This window comes from Pieris napi, chromosome 14 (genome assembly GCF_905475465.1).
Source record: "Pieris napi chromosome 14, ilPieNapi1.2, whole genome shotgun sequence".
In the NCBI taxonomy this organism is placed as follows: Eukaryota; Metazoa; Arthropoda; class Insecta; order Lepidoptera; family Pieridae; genus Pieris; species Pieris napi.
The window spans coordinates 2,370,085-2,391,703 of NC_062247.1; the positions used below are offsets into that span (position 1 = coordinate 2,370,085).

The 21,619-nt window shown below is 33.2% G+C and overlaps 1 protein-coding gene and 1 long non-coding RNA gene across 2 annotated transcripts in view; both read right to left on the reverse strand.

Moving 5' to 3' along the window:
- Positions 1 to 1,181: 1,181 nt before the first annotated feature.
- Positions 1,182 to 21,619, reverse strand: part of LOC125055860 (nephrin) — a 434,287-nt gene continuing 413,849 nt past the window's right edge. The window contains exons 16-17 of the mRNA XM_047658511.1: positions 9,695 to 9,768; positions 1,182 to 1,616 (exon numbers count right to left, since the gene is read on the reverse strand). Coding sequence (XP_047514467.1) covers positions 1,437 to 1,616; positions 9,695 to 9,768 — 254 coding nt within the window. The 3' untranslated portion in view covers positions 1,182 to 1,436. The remainder of the gene's footprint in view (positions 1,617 to 9,694; positions 9,769 to 21,619) is intronic.
- LOC125055876 lies at positions 19,313 to 20,182 on the reverse strand. The gene is made up of 2 exons (XR_007117962.1): positions 19,830 to 20,182; positions 19,313 to 19,448 (listed from the first exon to the last, which is right to left on the reverse strand). It is a non-coding gene; the product is annotated as an uncharacterized LOC125055876 (long non-coding RNA).

Here is a 21,619-nt window from a genome sequence, read left to right on the forward strand (position 1 = left end):
ATTATACTAATGCAGTTAAATTGCGATAACCTTATATTAATCAAAATTGATTATGTATAGGTTGATATAGTAAGATGTTAAGGAATATATCATATCATTTTCTATTCCTATGTCTTAAAGGAATTGAACATCGGTTTAGCTACTTGTTTCTTTCTTTCTAGTTATGTTTACGCTGTGATGAAAAGAGACAAATCTAGTCAACTCAATACTTCGACTGAATCAGTTATAACCGCAATGGTGATGATAAAAAGTATTTATTTGTATTAAATGAAGATTTATTATTGCGTGCGTAACCCCGTTGTATATATTATTTTATTGATTAAAAACGTGTCTAATTACACCGTATTAAAGCACCTATCTCTTTTCATCCCAGCTTGAACACAGTAAGAAAGAAAGAGACAAAAAAGTACTTTTAGACAGATTTGTTTTTAGAACAAAGGTCTTTTAAATATAATTTAATTTAACATTATAGTTATGTGGTAAGTTAAATATAACGTTATTGAGACATAAAATAAAGTAGTATTAAATTTAATTTGCATATAAATAAAATCGTATTATCCGATATGTTTCTAGTTAGGTGTGTTCTGATTTCAAAATAAATTCACGGTCCAAAACATCATCACCACAGATGGCTAAATTGGGAATAAATGGCGAAATAGTGCCAGACAGTAAATCAGTATTATAGAGCGCTGTAACTTGTCTTTGTATTTGCGTTAGAGAGACACGCTTAGGCCGTTTCTCCACTGCTCCGGTCCGGCAAACGTTAATTACCGATCCGATTTAGAAACTCACAACAGTACTTACGTACTTCTCCACTACTCCGGCATCCGGTTTTTTAACGATCCGATAACTTGCTAGATCTGAACGCGGTGTTTTATCGGACCAAGAGGTTATAAATTATTATTCACAGGTTTATTTATAGTTTCTTTAATTTGAAAGAATCTGGATAACCTGGACCAAACCAAATTATGTTGCTATTTATTTACATTTTTATACCATAGTATTAGTGAATTATTAATTAAGTAGATTATAATATTTTAAGATAGACAATATAAAAAAGTAATAATCTTGCCAGGGCAATAAAATATTCAGAATTTAGAACGTTTTATTAATGAAATAAAGTATGTGGGTTTTAGTTAATATAAGTGTTGCATGATAAATATACAAGTATCGATTATTGTCGGATCGGATATGGTGGAGAAGCGCAATCCGGCCTTCCGATATTTTTCTCATGACTCATTCCGGTATCCGACGCCGGACCGGAGCAGTGGAGAAAGGGCCTCAGTGCCATTGAGTCGTAAACACCTACGGAAAGTATTTATATGAAACGTCTTAAAACGAGAGTTTAATATTTTTCACACAAATATTATACGCAGCACGGCTACAGAGCCAGGTAAACTTTCAAATAAATACCTTCTTAGAACAATTTCGCTAATTTATACACACGACTCCGGTATACGATTGTCTAGTAGTTTCTCCTTGATAGCGTCGACGTTGAGATCCGTGGCAGGCATGTGTGAGGACCTGAGGGAGGCTGAAGCACTTCTGCCGAGGGAGACAGCAGGGATTGCTGTTCTGGCACCCCAGGTCCAGGATGCACCCGGCCCGTTACACGCCTGAAATTGTTATTTTTTTATGGTTAATGTACTACCTATAATAAGTTAGGTATTGTCTTTGATTGACATAACCTTTACACATTTAAAGAAAAAACTTTTTAACCGGATTAAAGTTATGTATTATTATAAATTTACAATTATTTAACATAATTTTAAATTTTTCCGACGTTTCACGTGCTTTACAGCGTGGTCAGGGTGACTGAAGACAAAAGGTGTTGAATGTCAAAAAGTATCACAGCTGTAGAGAAAGTTGCATTATCTGTATTTATTTCCCCGGAGTTGCTATCGACTAAAAGATGGAGGGTTTTGGCAGAAATGGCTCTGCCAAATGACGCTGTCCTCTATTTTCGCGGATTGCTTTTCTTGAGATTTTATAATAATACATAACTTTAATCCGTTTAAAATTTTTTTCTTTAAGTTAGGTAATGTTTTGCCAATAATTCTAATATCGATGTAGAAACTACTACATCCATATGTACTAAAAAAGCAATAATAAAACTATGTACTGTTCAAACTGTCACACATAGTAAGACGAAATATTAATAAGAAATTTCTGTATATTTGTACCAATAAATATAAAACTACCTGATCGATTTCAATTATCACCATTATAATGTAATAAACATTGAGTAAAATAACTGTTTAGCAAAATATTTTAAATAAATCTCCAGAGCTGCAAGTCGGGACAGTTGAAATATAATAATAACAATTCATGATCATTTGTCAATCCGTGAAAATTAATAGGGGCAAACGGGCAGAAGGTTAAGTGAGCCATGGACACTCTCAATGCCAGAGGGCTCGCGAGTGCATTGCCGGCCTTTTAACAATTGGCACGCTCTTTTCTTGAATTACCCTAAGTCAAATTGGTTCGAAAATACTTCAGTGGGCAGCTGGTTTCACGTAGTGTTGGTGCCCGGTAAAAACTGCCTTGTATATTGTTAATCAATTTCGTATCTACACAAATACACTATTTAGATTTAATTCTTTTATAATTCTCTTTAAGATTCTCAATTAGCCAGGATTAATTAAATGAATAAAGGGGTGTGTTACTTGTTACGCAATTATAAATCTTAAATTCATATAAATAAAAGCTTTTCTCTATCACGTATCTACCTCCTGAAAATATTCATGGAGAACTAATTAAGCCTAAGTTTTGTATTGATTTGATTTGCCGCTTTTATTATGACAGTTAATTAAAAGAGCGTTTTATTTTGCGTATGTTCGTCTTCATATTTCACATAAAAACTTCAAGATTTCTTTAGCTAGATTTAAAAGCTTATACAAAAAATAATTAACGAGGAACATTTAAGCAATTAATCAGTGACAAATGAAAATACAAGAGCGGATTGCAAGGGAACATTGTTTTCTGTAACATATACTCGGTTAATTTTTCACCTTAAGTATCATTAGTCAACCGCATTGGGGCAAGTAAACGAGCGTTTTACAGCTAAAGTTTAAATCTTAGTTTATTCAACGACAACAAAGGTTTTATAAAGGTACTTCGAGTTAGAGGGTTCAAAAAACTCTTCTAGGGCCAAAAAGAAATGATCCATAAATCCAGGAACCTTGAAACAATATATGCCCGTGCTGAGTTACGGAGTGCCGAACTTTCCCATGATTTCTCAATCATAATAATCAAAAGCTGTAATGCTTAATTTAAAAAAAATTGCCTAGTTGACTTAATATTGACAAATTCTTTATTTAAACAAGTTATATGAAGTGAAGTTCCAGTATTTTAAAGCAGATACTTTTATTACAAGAACCTTTCTTCCCACATAAAAAAATATCAATAATTTACACTGTAAATCACACATATTAAACCTATATTAAAATAGTAAGGAGTTTCTTGCCCATTCTTCTCCACACGAAACTACCTTTTGGAAGGGGCAACTAGAATCATATTTATATTTTATTTGACGTTCAAAAGTGCCATTTTAGGTGGTCTAATTGAAATCAATGATTTGACTTGACTAAACTTATGAGAGATTGAATTTCACGTTCTCCTGGCCTACACACTAGTCCACCTCAAGGGGTGTGGACAAAAGAACATCGTGATAAAACTATAGCCTTAATTAAAAAGCGCCCTCGGCCGTCTCGGCGACACGGTTAATCAACGAACAGGTGAATTTATCGCTTCGAAAATCACGCTTAATTTTCCATTTAAGACTTTTATATAAGACTAGCAGGCCTGGCGAACATCGTACCGCCTAACAGTCTATTCTTTATTTGTTTAAAATACTTATTCTGCTATTCGGGACACCGGTCTACCTAGTAAGATAAAAAAAGAAAGTTGATCTGACAACAAATACATTATGTCAAAAATAAAAATTTAGCTTCCCGGAACCCCTCCACTAACACTTGAACTCTATGATATGGTATTAAAGTTCAAATTAACTTTTAAGTATTATTACGAATATTTTGTATGGGAATATAGAAAAGTTGTTTTTAGACTTTTTCACTCATTTTTTTTAATTTTTCTCTCCGTATGAACCATCCTCATACTTCAAGGAATATTATAAAAAAAAATCAGACAAATCGGTCAAGCCGTTTTCATGTTATGTCGTGACAACGGAAAACGGGTTTCATTTTTATATATAAGATTTGCTTGAGAGAATATGAAAAAGACTATCATTACCAATTAATAATATCATGTAATAGCAATCAATCGTATTGTTTTCGTCAAGAGTCTAAAGTATCAATTTTAAAATTGTCACACGCGTCTTTATATCTATATTAGAAACTTATCATAGGTCTCATAGGTTTTGGATCTTTTTAATTTTCTCATATCTATTAATATTTTTTATTACCAATATCTATTTATATATACGTAGATAAAGTGCTCATTCATCTCGTACTGTCAAATTGTGTTCTTACTGTGATGAAAAAAGACAGATCGGTGCCATTAATAATTCAATTTTTATATGAGAAATAAATACCTTATATATTTCGATCAAGTCAAGTATAAAGTCAAGCAGTGCAAGCTATAGGTCGCACATTTAGCATTCGCTCGAACGGTGAAGGAAAACACCGTGAGGAAACCGGCTAGCCATTTATCTGTTAATTTTATTTATTTACTATTCTTATATTGTGAGCAGTGTTGGCCTAGTGGCTTCAGCGTGCGGCTCACATGCCTGAGGTCGTAGGGTCGATCCCCGGCTGTGCACCAATGGACTTTCTTTCTATGTGCGCATTTAACATTTACTCGAACGGTGAAGGAAAACATCGTGAGGAAACCGACATGTCTTAGACCCAAAAAATCGACGGCGTGTGTCAGGCACAGCAGGCTGATCACCTAGTTGCCTATAAGATTGACTAATGATCATGAAACAGATAGTATAGAAATCTGAGGCTCAAACCTAAAAAGGTTGTAGCGCCACTGATTATGTTCACAGGTAGAAGTCTGATGACCTAACATTACCTATTAAGAAAAAGAGTTCTGAGGCATACATTTTTAAATGTAACTTCTATATTTCCCGTCAGAAAATTATACTTACAATATATGAATAATTCAAAGCTTTTATAAGCTGTTTAATGCTAATAATGATTATCGTTTAAACAGGGATTAAGTTTTGTGGCGACGACCGTAAACATTTTCGTGTTACCGTCTACCGATGTCTAGACTTGTTTACTGATTAAGATATTCAGGTAAATACTTATTATGTTTATTATTATATTGAGATATTTTCTCATATGAATTCCAAAGGTACTTTAATTTAGATTACACATGTCTGTTTAACAACGTAAGGACTGAATTTAGAATTGTCTAATTCATAGTTATTTAACTAAGATCGCATGTTGACGGATTGTTAGCTTAGATTTCCATCCCACCATGTTATAAAGGTATAAATAAGTCCAAGTTAACAAAAATCTCATTTGATCAGCTTCATTTTATATTGCGATAAATGTATTCAAATGTATTTAAACAATTTTTGAGTTGATTATACTTAAGTTGTGCTGATTTTAAGCAGTTTTTTTACGTCGTACGAGGTGTTTTTGTATTCTATTGTCGACTCAATTTCTGCACTTATACACTCATTAGGTAAGCAAGTTGTTTAAGACTTCAGACTTGATATATGCCCCTTTGTTTGGTCTAACCAACATCAAAATTCAATTTTATTTCCGATACACCCCATTTTGTTACCCATAAGTCCACATTTCCTAGACCCTGTCTTCTTAATATGTTTCAAATTAACGACTCTATAGTTCCATGGATGCAAAGCCGGTAGTTTCTTAGAAAATAATAATAAATCAATATATAATAATAATAAATATATAATATACCCGACTTTAATTATCTTCAGAGGTTAGGAACACCTCTCAGGTGCCAAAATTCGACCAATGACTTTAATAAATTGACAAAATTTTATGTAATTTAATTTGTGAAGCACAGTCAAAAGTTATTATATGAAAATTAAATTACAAAACTTTTTAATTTAAAAATGAAAAGCTCTTGTGAGCAAATATTTTAACAGTAATTACCACAAGTTCTGTAATCATTACATTAACATAAACTCTATCTTTACTGCCCGAAGAGTACTCGCGAATTTAAGATGTTATATCGTGAATGGGTCGTAAAAAAGTTATTGGGCATCATAAAGATACCACTGGCCACTACGTACTGACTGACTCAATCGAACTCGTAAAATTGAGGATCTCGAATGACTGACTGAGCTTATTTTAAAGGCCCACTCAGCTGTAAAGTTTGGGAATGAATTCAGTCTGAGAAGTTTAAGATATAGGCTAAGTTATTGGACTGGATTTAGTCATGTTTTATATAGATTGCTCCGTAAAAATTTAAAAATATCTAATCTTTATTATAACGGTAGTATCATCATCAATTTACGGATTCTGATTTTAAGATGAATCGATCCCAGGAGCTCGAGATACAATTTACGTAAGCTGTGAAGCTAGGAATATGGACCATTTGTTGGGCTTAGACAGGAGAAATTGTTTAAAAATAATTGCATAACATTTGTTGAAAATCTTTAAAAAAAGCTTTATTCTCATTAATAATATTTTTGTTTTCATGAGAAATTTATTATGTATTTGCAATGGTACGAATGTTAAAATTTTGCATTTTCCATCTTCTAGATTATGATATTTTAATGCCCTCTCATTACACAATATTGCGAATGTTTGACGGTAATAAATTAAACAATTGCAAACACTCATAGCTTTATAGATTTCTTTAAATAATTTGTACGCGGCTTTGGTACGAATTGCAATTGTAAAAATATATTATCCAATCGAATTTAAACCAATCAAACAGTTAACAATCCTTCAAATCCGAACGTGGAAGAGCATAAAGCAGGAGAGTCTGAGCATTTTCGCTGAGAATTAAGCCACATTCCACTAAAATATTCAGCGCTAACTTCCCAAGAATTAAGTCGTATGTAAAACCTTAAATTTATTCGTTTCAATATTAAAGTAAGTAAAATCCAAGAAAAGCGAGATGTCCAATTGATTTGTGTCTTTAATTTCCCAAGTTTGGCGAGAACTATTTTATATCAGCGGATCACGCACTAAAACACTCAAATGCATCTGCTACGCCAATATCGCATCCATTATTACAAATTTCCGCCATACATTAACGTTACTATTGTAATTTTAAAGCGTGATATCTGTATTACATGCTGAAGGGTAAAACATATTTCAAAGTATACGACCACAATATAAAATAAATCTGTTTGTGTGTTTTGTCTTGTAGGCAAGTAGGTGATCTCCTGTTCCTGGTACACGCCATTGACTTTTTGGTTCTTCTGTTCTATATGTTCTATCCAAAAGGTGAATAGAACATATAGAAGAAACGCTCAGTTGTGGAACATTTGTAAAGATTGGAAATAAACGGGCTTTATTATTATTATTTGAACACTGAGGTGTCTCAAAAAACTGGTCTCGTTGGAGACTCTCATATAGATATAAAGAGAGTGTATTTATACGCACACTCTTGTAACAATATTCGTCAACACGGCCAGTCTCAATAGAGCCTTGGTCAAGTGTGTTTATTAACACACGTAACAAAGAAAGTTGTTAATAATAATCGAACGAACAACTACACTAATTCATTTGGCACGCAGTCATCTTGCTCTCGGAAATCTCTGTCGTTTAAAGGTGATTCACGCTTGCTTTAGACTTCACCAAAATTACTGAACGATAGAGAATGAGTGGAATTTTAATAACTCGTCAAAAGCGTAATCAGTGACGGTTAATGAGTGTGTACGTAATTAAAAACCGCTTATTTATTTGAAGCTAAATTTCGAAATTGGAACAGCGTTTGTGCAGTCGAAAATTCTTTGTTTATTAACATTAATGATTATTTATTTAAATATAAAGGAATTAAAGCGAGAAACTCAAATAGTGGTGAGCTTTTGAGGCATGTATAACTCAAAAACGGATTTAATTATACAGTTATATATTTTTTTATATAACTGTAGATAAAGAATATACATTTATCGCTATTATTAATTTTTAAGTTTTAATTCTTTTGGCGCGTTAGGGATGATTAAATGATGAGGGTAAATTTTTACGATGCACGCGCACACCGTCACAAAAAACCGACACCCTGAAGTTAGCTATACATTTGATTTTTTTCTATTGTTACTGTAGTTTTTTCTACAAACGTAAAATAAATTTTTTGAAAAGATTTTTATCTTGTTACGCCAAAGAAGTATAACTTCTAACGCGTGTACATAAGTACACACGTTTTTTTAATCAGGCATTTTTTATATCATTTAAATTAATTTAATGCCGGTTTAATCTTAATTATTCGCGTCAACTTAATGCTATAAGTAACATTCATACATAGTTTGACTTATCATATATATTTACTATTCCCTCAAATTATAAAAACGTTATCTCCTATTTTGCATGTGGTTACAGTTTGCTAATTTTAAAACATGCGATCAAGTATTACAGCTGGAATGCGCTTGATTGGTGCGTGATTAAATTAAGAAAAAACGCTCTACACAAAATTTCCGGTCGCTACCCTATTTTTTCTTAAAGAGCCTATTGTACAACAAAGGCAGCCTTTGTTTTGTAACCCGAGTAACAAGCACTTATACTTAATTTTGGGTCACTTTTACGAATTTCCTTTAAGATATTACGAAAAATGAAAGCCAGTGATAAAAACGTACTGTGATCCCATAATCCTTTTGATCCTGCGAATCCTCTTACGTTTTAATATCACACTTTATTTTACTTTTTCTTGACCGATTTGTGGATTGTCTCATTTGATTACAATTTTATGTGTTCGATGTTAAATTGGAGCGGTTTTCTAACAAGATTTGTTTACGAGATATTCTTGCGTTACGAATTTAGACTTCTTAAGACGCTGCACTTTTAATTTTAGTAGAAGATAGTTATTATTTCTGTATTCCATAACTAAATAATACTAATAACTATTAAAAAAAATCGATAATTTTTGTATTTAGTTTAACTCTTCTTAAAAAACTGAAATAATAAAATAAAAATGTGTTTATTACTTACAAACAATGCACTATAGTGCTTAAGATTAGGGAACCTTTTTATGTAAAAAAATACCTGTGTATGTCCCAGCTCTTCCATAAAAAACTTAATAGTTAATTCCAAAAATAAATATTTTTTAAATTACAATTTGTTATTTTAATCTGTTAACAACATTTTCTTCTCTTATATTTTTAACAGAAAGCATTACGTGTCGCGTAACACGCGTGATTGCATAAGTGACTGTGTGGGTGTATGTGAGTGAATGAGTGAGTGTGTGGGTGCATGTGAGCGAATGAATGAGTGTAATGTAACTACGCTATCTAAATCTCTCTACACAAATAAAAAACCAAATGTATGGTTATAAATGATAAACGACTGCTCAAAATTAGATAATTGTTTTGTTTGTCGAAAACAAACCGGACATGGTTTGTATGAATAAAAATTATAACCAAAAGAAATGAGACAACAGACAGGTCTATTGACAAGATACTGAGATTTTTTGAGAAAGCCTAGGCTATTTATTTATTTTTATTTATTTATTTATATATACGACGGAATTAAGACAGGTTAAATAAAAAATATGTTAATTTAGGTCTAAATTTCAGTTCACTTACAGGTGTAGACAATGGTGCAGGTGCCGTCCGATTAGGAGAAGATACCGCTAGACATGGAGCACTGGACGTCTCACCTGAAAATAAAGATATAATTTAATCTCGAATATTGTCTCGCCCAAACAACCCTCAAACAAAATTATCGTTCCTTCGCTCAGTTGTACAATTTAAATTAGAATACGAAAAATTCCATTCAATTAAGAAATATAAGTCCAGTCTCAACTGGATGGCTTTATTAAGAAAATAAATTAATAAAGCTCTATTAAGTTTACAAATTAGTTGGTTCTAATTTATTGGTTCAAATTAAACAATAAGATTTATTTATAGAACGGGGTCAAATGGGCACGAGGTTCACCTGATGTTAAGTATAACCATAGACACCCAAATTTCCAAAGGGCTCGCAAGTGCCTTGCAGGCCTAAGAATTGGTACGCCCTTTTCTTGAAGGACCCTAAGTCGAATTGGTTCGAAAATTCAATGAGCAGCTGGTTCCACATAGTGGTAGTTCACAGCAGAAACTGCCTTAAAAACACTCCGTTGTGGAATGAGGAACGTGATTAATGAAGGAAACTGATTTGTGTTATCGTCGTTACTTGAGTAGTCCATCAGGGAAATACTATCTCTATATATAAAATTCTCGTGTCGCAATGTCCCGTCCCAAAATTTTTTTATTTTTATTTATTATATATTTTTTTTACAGCATACAAAATTACACACAACCCCTAATTTTTACCCCTCTACGATCAACCCCTATTTTTTATTATTGATAGATATTTCTATTGAACTAAAAAATATTTCCTAGAAATAATATACATGGCAAAACAAACGTTTGCTGGGTCAGCTAGTACAATATAATAATATTAATAGGCTGTAACAATTCTTCACGGCCTATCAAACTTTGAATGGGTTACGGCGTGGCACGACTCGTTAATAATATTATTAATAAAATACGCTCTTTAATAAAAAAATACATTTTTATAAAATATTAATAATAATATTCATTGGCGCTACAACCACTTTTAGGTCTTGGCCTCAGATTTTTGAATCTGTTTCATGATCATTTTTCAATCCAACAGACAAGTAGGTGATCAGCCTCCAGTGCCTTACAAACGCCGTCGACTATTTGGGTCTAAGACATGTCGGTTTCCTCACGATTTTTTCCTTCACCGTTGATGCAAATGTTAAATGCGCACATATAAAGAAAATCCATTGGTGCACAGCCGGGGATCGAACCTACGACCTCAGGGATGAGAGTCGCACGCTGAAGCCACTAGGCCAACACTGCTCTAACTAAAACATTAGGCGCCTTAAAATCAAATTGTCTTCAGTTAAAACAGATTCGCGGTCAACAATTAACCATCAAATTTATTACTGTTTGCCGCCGGAATGGGCTGCATAAATCTTGTACGGTTTTCTTGCAGCGGGCTTTTCCGGAGAAAAAAGATTGATTAATGAACGTGTAAGGCCAAAGCGACAGATTAAGCCTTGGGTTGGGATGTACGTAATTGTAGATTTTGATGTGGGCACCCGGTCATAAATATAACGCTTCATTTGGGAACTTCTAGTGTTTCCAATTTCGGATGCGGCTTTGTACGGTTATAGCACCTACGCTTGATTTTCGTGTAGCATAAATTTAACGAACTTGGCCACTTGGTCTGTATTAATCATTTCTTTACTAGACCAATTTTTATTGAAATAAAATCTTAGGTACAAACTTTGCTAGCATTATTACTTAGCTTTGTAAAGATTTGTATGTGTCAAGAAATATTGGTTCAACAATTAAACATAATAAGGAAAACAACCAACAAAAAACCATAAGTGTCTCTATCTCAATATAAGTTTAATACAACCTTAAACTTATATACAGTACTAAATACTAATGCAATAGTTTCATTTTACTCACATTGAGTATAATACCAGCAAAAATTGTAACAAATTATGAAAACAACCCTTGTAAATTCAATCAGTTGCTTATTCTAGTTCTGCATTATTTTTAATTGTCATAATAAACTCTTAAATGTTTGTGCATACTGTGCCTTATTCACACACGTTTAAAATTACTATAGTGCTCATACAAAATGTTTATATTATAGTACGGTTATTAATGTACCTACACAAACAGAATAAAATAATGTAAATACGTATTTCCTTATGACTTTACGATATCTCACTAAGTCTTAAATAGCTGTTTAATATTTATTTGAAAATAAATAAGACAGCGGTTAAATAATTATTTTATTATTTAAAAGTGTATTTAAAGGCAAAAGTGTATTAGAGGACTGTTGGCCTAGTGGCTTAAGCGTGCGAGTCTCATCTCTGAGGTCGTAGGTTCGATCCCCGGCTGTGCACCGATGGACTTTCTTTTTATGTGCGCATTTAACATTCGCTCGAACGGTGAAAAATCGTGAGGAAACCGGCTTGCCATAGACAGAAAACGTGTTGCCTATTAGATTAACAAATGATCATACATCAGATACAGAAATCTGAGGCCCAGACCTAAAAAGGTTCTAGCGGCAGTGATTTAAATTATTTTTATTTTTATTATTAAAAAGTAACGATTTAGAAAATTATCAAACACAAAGATATTATTATAATTACCATTTGTTACTCAAATATTTCTCAACGATCCGAAATACAAAGTTATTCAGTTGTAATTTACTAACTAACTGCTACATTCACAATTAACATGATTAGATATATCTGACACGTCCTCAACTTTAATTAGGAAACTCTGAAAATACGCTGTCAAAATAACAAGATTCGTAAACCTTGATTGATCAGGAGCGTGTGACAAATAATTAATTGGAGTCTCTTGCAGCGTCACGCCTTCATTAGACGCCTCCGAATATTGGATAAAACCGTGAGAGCCTTTTTGCAATCAGACCTATCGAGCCAACCTATGACTTATCCATGATTCATCCTTACTGTAGATGGAAAAATCTTTTCATTAAATTCTTTGTTAAAAATAATATTGGTTGTTTGTAAAGTAGGTTTACGATCGAGATGTTTACGTGATAACGTCTTATTGGTGATATAAGTTTTTGGGAAGTAAGGAATTAATGAAGATAACAATTTTTTCAAATTTTAAATTACATCTATCGTTTTATTCACACTTTTGATGATAAATTTCGGGTGTAAAATGACAAGTTTACTTATTCGACTATGATATACATTTTTCTTCATACATTCAGGGAACGACTGGCAGCGCTCGAGATGAGACGGGAGATCGGTCCGTCTCTCTCTCGTTATACCTGCGATCGCGCTCGTGAGGTTTTGGTGTGACACAAGTTTCTGAACATGTCACCCGACTAAAACGATTTTAAAGACGTTATCACGTCAAAATAATGAGTCTCACTGAAAAGTCTTTACTCGATATAGGCATGAAAATCAGTGCTGTTGGTGACAACAACTAATATTTTTAAACTTAAAACTAATGTGTTTTTTGTCTTTCTTTAAAACAAATATTTATTTCCTATTTTTACAGTAACTTAATAGTAATACAATAACTAACTAAAATAAATAACTTTCGTACTAACTACTAACTGACGTGAGACTGATCTTAAATTGAAGTGTCAGGATTCATGTGCACTTTTTACTTTTTATTTTTCATGTATATTTTTATTTTTGAAGTTGTACTTCTTTAGGCGCGTTATGAAAAATTGATGAGAGTGAAATTTTACGATTGCGCGCGCACCTATGACACAAAATTGGCAGTGTGATATAGCGTGCGCGAGCGAGATGGGAATAAGACAAACTACAAGTAAAAAGAAATAGAATATGTGTGAAGCTAACTTCACGCATATTCTAGCTTAGCAGCTTAACAAGAATTTTGAATGACCATGACAATTGACATCTGACAATGACATTTACCTTTTAAACAAATATAGGAGTTTTAATTATTGTTTAAAATTAATAATTATATACCTAGTTATTTTCATTATACAAAATATTTGTGAAATAATATAAAATATTTGTGAAAAAACTGTGCTAACCTTCCTGAGTGCTTCAATACAATTGAGGTTAACTATCCGTATGTATTATCGAGTATTATTGTTGATTAAAACTGAAACATGAACCATTATTCATTGCTTTTGTTTATTGCGTTTGTTACAGCAACTTTTTAGAAATATTCTACGACCCTATATATCAATAATTGAGAACAAAGATTTAAGCACGAATACTAATAAGGAGAAAATGAAGGCTTGGAGCGATATAACAGAGAAGTAAACATTTTAATAAGTACCTGCATCTCAAAAAAATGACCACATTATTTAATCAAAACATCAGATTTAATCTAGCAAATATAAGGACAAGAGACAAAAAACAATTGATGAATCAGTGGAAGTGCACTAAATTGAATACAAAAAAAGAGTTGTCATCTTATCGCCGTGAAACATCAAAAACTGGAGGTGGAACAAAGCCACCATCACCTTCTCGAGACACAATGGTTTGAAGTAGATTTCAATGAATTTGATTGTGATGGTGTCGAGGTAGGAATGTTAATTATAAATATGATGTATGGTGATGTTCAAGGTTCAACCTTTCAAGCATAGGCTTTTGCTTACAACATTACTTTATTCCCCTACAGGGTAGTTAGAGATATTGTAATACCTCAAAACATCCATGTTGCACTTGTAGTACCGAAACTCTGTCCTGCCAGAAGTGAGCCCATTCCCACTTATAATGGACAGTGGGTATAATACACCTTAATACCTGAGTGCGAACCACTCACCATGATACTTAAATTAATAGATGTTATTTATATATTTCAGGTTATTACAAATAAAATCATTTTGGAAACAATTGATATCCCAAAAGCAAATAAAGCCAACAATGACAAGGTAATAAATCAGTTTTGACATAACTTGAATACTAAAAAAGCCAAACAAAGGTGTGCACAACAGTGACAACATAACTTAACAATTTCATTATTTTGTAGGATTAAAGAAAGGTTAAAGAAAATCATGTCGAACTGAACAACAAGAATCCCCAAACAACTCCAAAGAAACCTACAAGGAAGACACCGGTATTATATTTAAATTATCTCTATCTCTAAATAGAATAAAAGAAAGTTGCTATCCAGGTCTGTAGCATGTGCTACAAATTATATTATTAACACATTTATATAATTATATTAATATAAATGTGTTAAAAAATTTATAATATGAATTATAAAAAATTTTAAGTTTTGCATGGACAGAGCTTAAATTAATATTCTCTTATTTGTTGCAGAAAGCAAGTAGTTTTGGAGAAGCCTCGTAGATGCACAACCAAGTAATGATTAATTTAAAATTACAAACCGAAATTCTGATGAAGACATTAGAGTCACTTAAAAATAAATAGTATAATGAAATAAAAATGTTTTAAAGATAAATAGTGTTTTATTTGTTTAATGTAAGAGAATAATAATAAATATTTATTTAATTAATTTTTCAAATGTAAACTGAACTTTATTGACTTTAATGACTCCTTTTCCAGTCTTTGATTATTTAATTGTAATTAATTATTTGCATGCAATCAAAAACTATTTTTAATAATGCCAAAGAAGTATAACTTCTTACGCGCGTACATAAGTACACGCACCCTTTTTTTTTATGTTTTCTTTCTTAATAACTTTATGTAATATGTGTTATGAATCCTCACTATTCGACTATTTATATTATACAAATACTTCTCCTTATTGTCATAGATTGGTTTGTTGGCATCAGCCATTTAATATCGACATTCAGAGTCTACTGTTTAAAAGGTTTCTGCTTAGTTAGACCGCTCAATCGAACTGAGGGCCACACCAACCAGTTCCTGTATTTAAGCAACCAGCATTTGTAATTCCAGTTTCGTTACCTTTCGTGTACTCGTTCCACGACCGAACCCGAATCGACCACAGAGTCGAACGGCAGTCATAGGAACGAGTGTCAAAGATTACTTTAATATTTATAGTCATTGATTTAATATTTAAAATTATGATAAATAACGTTTAATAATAATAATGACTATGGAGTCATTATTATTATCGACCATTGAATAGTCATTTCGAAATTAACCATTCCTATTAACGGTTTTACACTAATTTGACTTGACGTTATTCATTTAATATAATGACAATGGCATTAATTAAAAATAAACGTGATTTGAATAATAAATTTGTAAAATAATAATAAGTAATCACAAATTCATTACATTCGGCCGTCCGACTACGTGCGATCTCCCGACGCACGGTATTTAATCACGGAAAGGTTTTATAAATTCAAATAAGTACACTAACAAAATATTTTAGTTTCATGTGAACTAATTGTAACGTATCTATACATTTGGTTTTAATCAATTATTCATTACATTCGGCTATTATTTGGATTCAGATTGATTTTGTGATAGTTCGTTGTCACTTTTGTTACTTTCGCTATCAGACGTACTACTGCTGCTAGCTACTGCTTCTAAATTATCATTATGTTCGGACACATTTATATTGATCCACGGCGAATCCTGTCTACAAACTCGGTGCAATCCGTTACTACTTTCCACTATTTGAGATGCCTCTTCTAACCTTTGTACCTACTGCAGAACGCGGCTTTTTATGTAAAATTCTAGTCCTCTTTGTCTGATTTTTTGGAGTTTCTATTAGATTAGAATTATGAGTTGTAATAGAATTATTAAATCAAACGTCAATCAAACACGTCGGGTTGCCAGGGTAACAATAAATAAGGGTCGTTTTGTTATTTAACCAATACACATCGATTATTGGTCAAAGAGGTGTTTATGCCCTGTACAAGCTCTATTCACTGAATTACTATCACCTTGTTATAACGCATGTATAGTGATTTTTTATTAGTAAGACCGGATATTTATACGAACTTCTTGCCTCACTTCTGTACAGTTTGGATTAGACTCATTATTTATATCTAACATATTACTTAGGCTATCTTCCAATCTGGTTCCAAATAATGCTTCCGTAGCTGTCTTTTGAGTGGTGGAGTTAGTTGCATTATTAATTACTCACTGAATTTTTCCTACACACACATGTCGCAGTTCCGTTCGTCCTCACCGTCAGAAAACTTTACAAGTGAGCTTAAGATCGTTTAATTATATCTTCCGGCTTGGCCGTTGGCTCTGAGACACACAACAGCATTCAAAACATGTTTAATACCATGAGTATCGCAAAAAGATTTAAAAGCTGCTGAAGTGAAAGAGGTACCTCGATCTGATATAATTCGAGATGGTAAACCGAAGTCATAAAAATATTTAGCAATACCTTAACAGTTGTTTAAGTCTTTGTATCCTTAGCAGCTCTTACAAACAAATACTTGGTAAATCCGTCCACTATGGTGAGAATGTAAATATTGCCGTTCTTGCTTTTGACAAATAGACCCAAGTGGTCAATGTGAATGGTGTGGACCGGAATGCTTACCCTCTCTATCGGATACAACTGACCATTCATATGTCGAGACGCGTTATCCTTATGCCTTTTGCGTGCCTATAGGCACACTTAATGCAAGACTTATCATACTTTTTAACAATTCTACGTAACTTAGGAAACTAGAAAACAGATTGAATCTTCTCGGTAGTCTTTGATATTCCTAGATGACCTGCGTCATCGTGGTTAGATTTACACATTTGCCATCGAGCACTGCGAGGAATTACTAAACAGATCTTATCATCAACTCTCCTATACACTCTAACTAAATAGTTCTTAACTAAATAGTTTCTCCTAATATCTTTAGCTTCTCTATCAGACTAAGGCTTAAGAATTTTATATATTCGGGATATCTCAGGATCTGACATTTGTAAAGTCAAGAGCCAATTATCAGTGTCGATACTATAGACTGTAACTGTAGAATTATCGATAACCTCGGGTGTTAATTTCGTGTTACGGCTCAGTGCGTCCACATAAGCCATGCGGATGCCTGGCCGGTACTCTATACTAAAATTGAATTCACTTGTTAAAAGCCACCACCTAGCTATTCAGGGTATTAAGTCGCGTTTCGTTAATGTAGTTCGAATAGCGTTACAGTCTGTTACAGTTTTGAACTCAATCCCCAAAAAATATACCCTAAATTTCTTTAACGAACATACAATTGCAAGGGTCTCGAGTTCATAAGAGTGCAAGTGACGCTCCTCCGGGGCGGTTTACTGGCTAAAGTAAGCTATTGGCTTAAGAGCACGCGACTCCGGCCGCTATAGCATCAATATCCCACCCACGCCTAAAGAACTTGCATCCGTATGCAACTCAGTTTCAAAATTAGGATTGTATATAGCTAAAATTGGTCGGCCAATTAATTTATCCTCTAAGGTAGTAAACGAACGAAATTCTTTATCTGTCCATTTAAAACATTTCCCTTCTTGAGAAAGTTGGTTAGAGGCCTAGCTGTTTCACCTAAACTTTTGATAAATTTTCTAAAATAGCCTGCTAGTCCCAAAAACTGACGGACTTCATGTACGTTCTGAGGAATAGGAAACTCTTTTACAGCTAGAATCTTACTTTCGTTAGGACGTATGCCTTCTGCAGAAATCTCATAGCCTAGATAGTCAAGGGTATTACTGAAGAATCGGCATTTAGATAATTTTAAAGTGAGCCCATTTTGCCGTAACAACTTCAAAGCATTCTCTAACCTCTCAAATCCCTCCTCCAGGGTAACCGATGGCACAAGAATGTCATCCAAATAAGCCAATGCTAACTCATCAAGTTTATTACCCAGAAATCAGATCTAAAGATGTAAAGAATCTATTGCCACTAAGGTTAGTTAATTGATCATTAATTAAGTGATCATCGATTATCGGCAACGGAAAACAATCCTTCCTCGTTTTGTTATTGAGAGCCCTATAATCAACGGATAAGCGCTGTTCTCCTGTTTTCTTCCTTACCAATAAAATAGGACTGGCATAATTCCTGAATTGGACTCTTGTATAATGTCATTTTGCAACAAGTAATTTATTATCTCCTTAACCCGACCTCTTTCCGAAAAGGATAATCTATATGGTCGGTAAACTACTGGTTTCTCATCCAATAAGTCTATTCTCATTTTAGTTGAGTTGTTACAACAATTTTCTCCTAGATTAAATGCAAAGCAGATAATTGAGTAAAAGTGAATGATCTACCTAATGCCTCTTTGTCAATTTGGGGACCAACATTTATGTCAGATATTAGTAGGGGCTCATATTCCGAATTATTTTTGGTTACTTTATTTACATAGGTACTATCTTTTTCAACAAAACAAGTTCCTTCAGCAATAGGGCATTTCTTGGATAATGTAAGATTTTGACAAGATAAATTTGTCATGGGCAAATAGCACTTTCCATCAACAACACTATAAACTCCCTGGTGCAAATAATGCACTTTCCTAGGCTCCATGAGGATAAAAATTACATTAAATAAGGTAAGTGCAAGAAGTGCAAAACTACATAAAATATACAATTACTTAGGCAAAGAATGGAACAAAACTAAGCAATCAAAACATTTTGTAGACAATGAAAGGGACAATAACATAAAGAAAAGTGCTGAATCAAAGCTCAAAATATTGTTCAAGTACATAAGAAAAATATAATATTTGACAGTATAAACTGTGTTCAGATAATTTAATATGCCCCGTAGACTTAACCATGTTATTTCTAGCTTGTAAGTTGCACCATACCTGAGATGAACTTGATAAATGTCAATGTCTAGTCTACCTAGTCCTGCTTCGTTTCTAGGGTTCCTTTATTCTGTTCAAATTAAATTGTTAAAGATGACTCTGGCCTGGACCAACTGCAAACATCTTAATAACACACTGCACAAGATATTTTATATCAGTCTGTGACATATCTGCATTTGATTTTATTATTATTCTTGACCACAAGTACTTCAACAAGAAACAAAGTTAATTCATAAAATTATGTTATATGTATTATAATTACTTTAAAAATAAAGCTTTTGTATTTTATAAGCTTTATTTAAGTTCATGATGTCAAAAATAACCAACAGAATAAAATCTATCTTAATAAGCACATTCCTATTAAATGAGTGATTTCCTTAAAGTTCACCCAATTCTGAGAAAACATGGACACCAAAAACATTCTGATATCCACATTTAGAATCTACAATACAAGCTTTATTTATGCTAAATTCTGTTGGCATTAAGGACATCAATAAATTCAAATTTTTAATTTACCTTTACACTGCTACAATAATTTGTCTTATGGTAGATAGGAGTTTAAAATTGCATAGTTTGTAACTTACTGCACAGGTAAACCCCAATGGTTATAATTGACTTCTCATGATACTTACTTGATGGAAATATATAATTTTAAAGTCTTCCTTAAAAAAAGGCTTACTGGTAAAAGCTACTTACTTGTGTCTGTAAATTACTCTTTACAAATTATGTAATATACATTTTCCTTGTACCTGTATTACTAAAGAATTTTCATATTAACACAATATTGTTCAATAAAATGCTCACAAGTGAGTGATAGAATTAAACCAAATTTAGGAAATAACAAAATCTAAAATATTATAATGTTACTAAATTTTCCTATTTTTATTATAAATAAATCCATGAATATCCATTTATGATTATATGAATATTACAATGATTTACTTTAATAACAAAAAATGAGTAACTCTTAATGTTCTTTTCTTTTTTTTTTCTTTTTTTTTTTCTAGGTACACAATACCTCTAGGATACTCACATGACTCATGATAGGCATACATAGCCTCTGGTAGCTGAAGCACAATTGGCTTCCTATTGTGGGCACACATAACCCTCTAACGACCAAGCACACATGGCTCGGTAGGCATACATAGCCTCTAGTAACTGAAGCACACTTGGCTTCCTATTGTGGGCACACATAACCCTCTAACGACCAAGCACACATGGCTCGGTAGGCATACATAGCCTCTAGTAACTGAAGCACACTTGGCATCCTATTGTGGGCACACATAACCCTCTAACGACCAAGCACACATGGCTCAGTAGGCATACATAGCCTCTAGTAGCTGAAGCACACTTGGCTTCCTATTGTGGGCACACATAACCCTCTAACGACCAAGCACACATGGCTCGGTAGGCATACATAGCCTCTAGTAACTGAAGCACACTTGGCTTCCTATTGTGGGCACACATAACCCTCTAACGACCAAGCACACATGGCTCAGTAGGCATACATAGCCTCTAGTAGCTGAAGCACACTTGGCTTCCTATTGTGGGTACACATAACCCCCTATCGACCAAGCACACATGGCTCGGCAGGCATACATAGCCTCTAGTAGCTGAAGCACACTTGGCTTCCCATCGTAGGCACACATAACCCACCAAGCACACATGGCCAATAGGCACACATCACCCATTAAGCACACATGGCTCGATAGGCATACATAGCCTACTATAGTCGTATTCTCAACTAAACGAAGCCAACTGACAGTAGCTAATGTCACTTTGTAAAATAATGTTGCCATATTTAAAGTAATAGTGATGCGTTCAGTTCTTGTTCAATCAGATGAATGAACAATGAGTGTGAATAGTCAATCATTTCAAACAATAAAAGAATATTATTTCTATTTCAAAATTGTATAAAAGTGCTCTGATATAAGTTAGGTACTAGTACTATGTAACTACAATCAGTTTTTTGACGTCTTATTACAAAGCGCGGCGCGGCGACTAGTGCCATCACCGATCATTAATTCAGGGGTTTTTACTTTGTCACAACACTATTTTTATTTCATTAAAAACTGACAACACCGTAAACGCCAGCTGATATCGTCCAATCAAAAACTCGACCATAAGCAATAACATTAATAATCGTATAAAACACTTGTACGCACCTTAGATTGGGTCCTTATCCCACTTCTGAATTGTTATGAATCCTCACTATTCGACTATTTATATTATACAAATACTTCTCCTTATTGTCATAGATTGGTTTGTTGGCATCAGCCATTTAATATCGACATTCAGAGTCTACT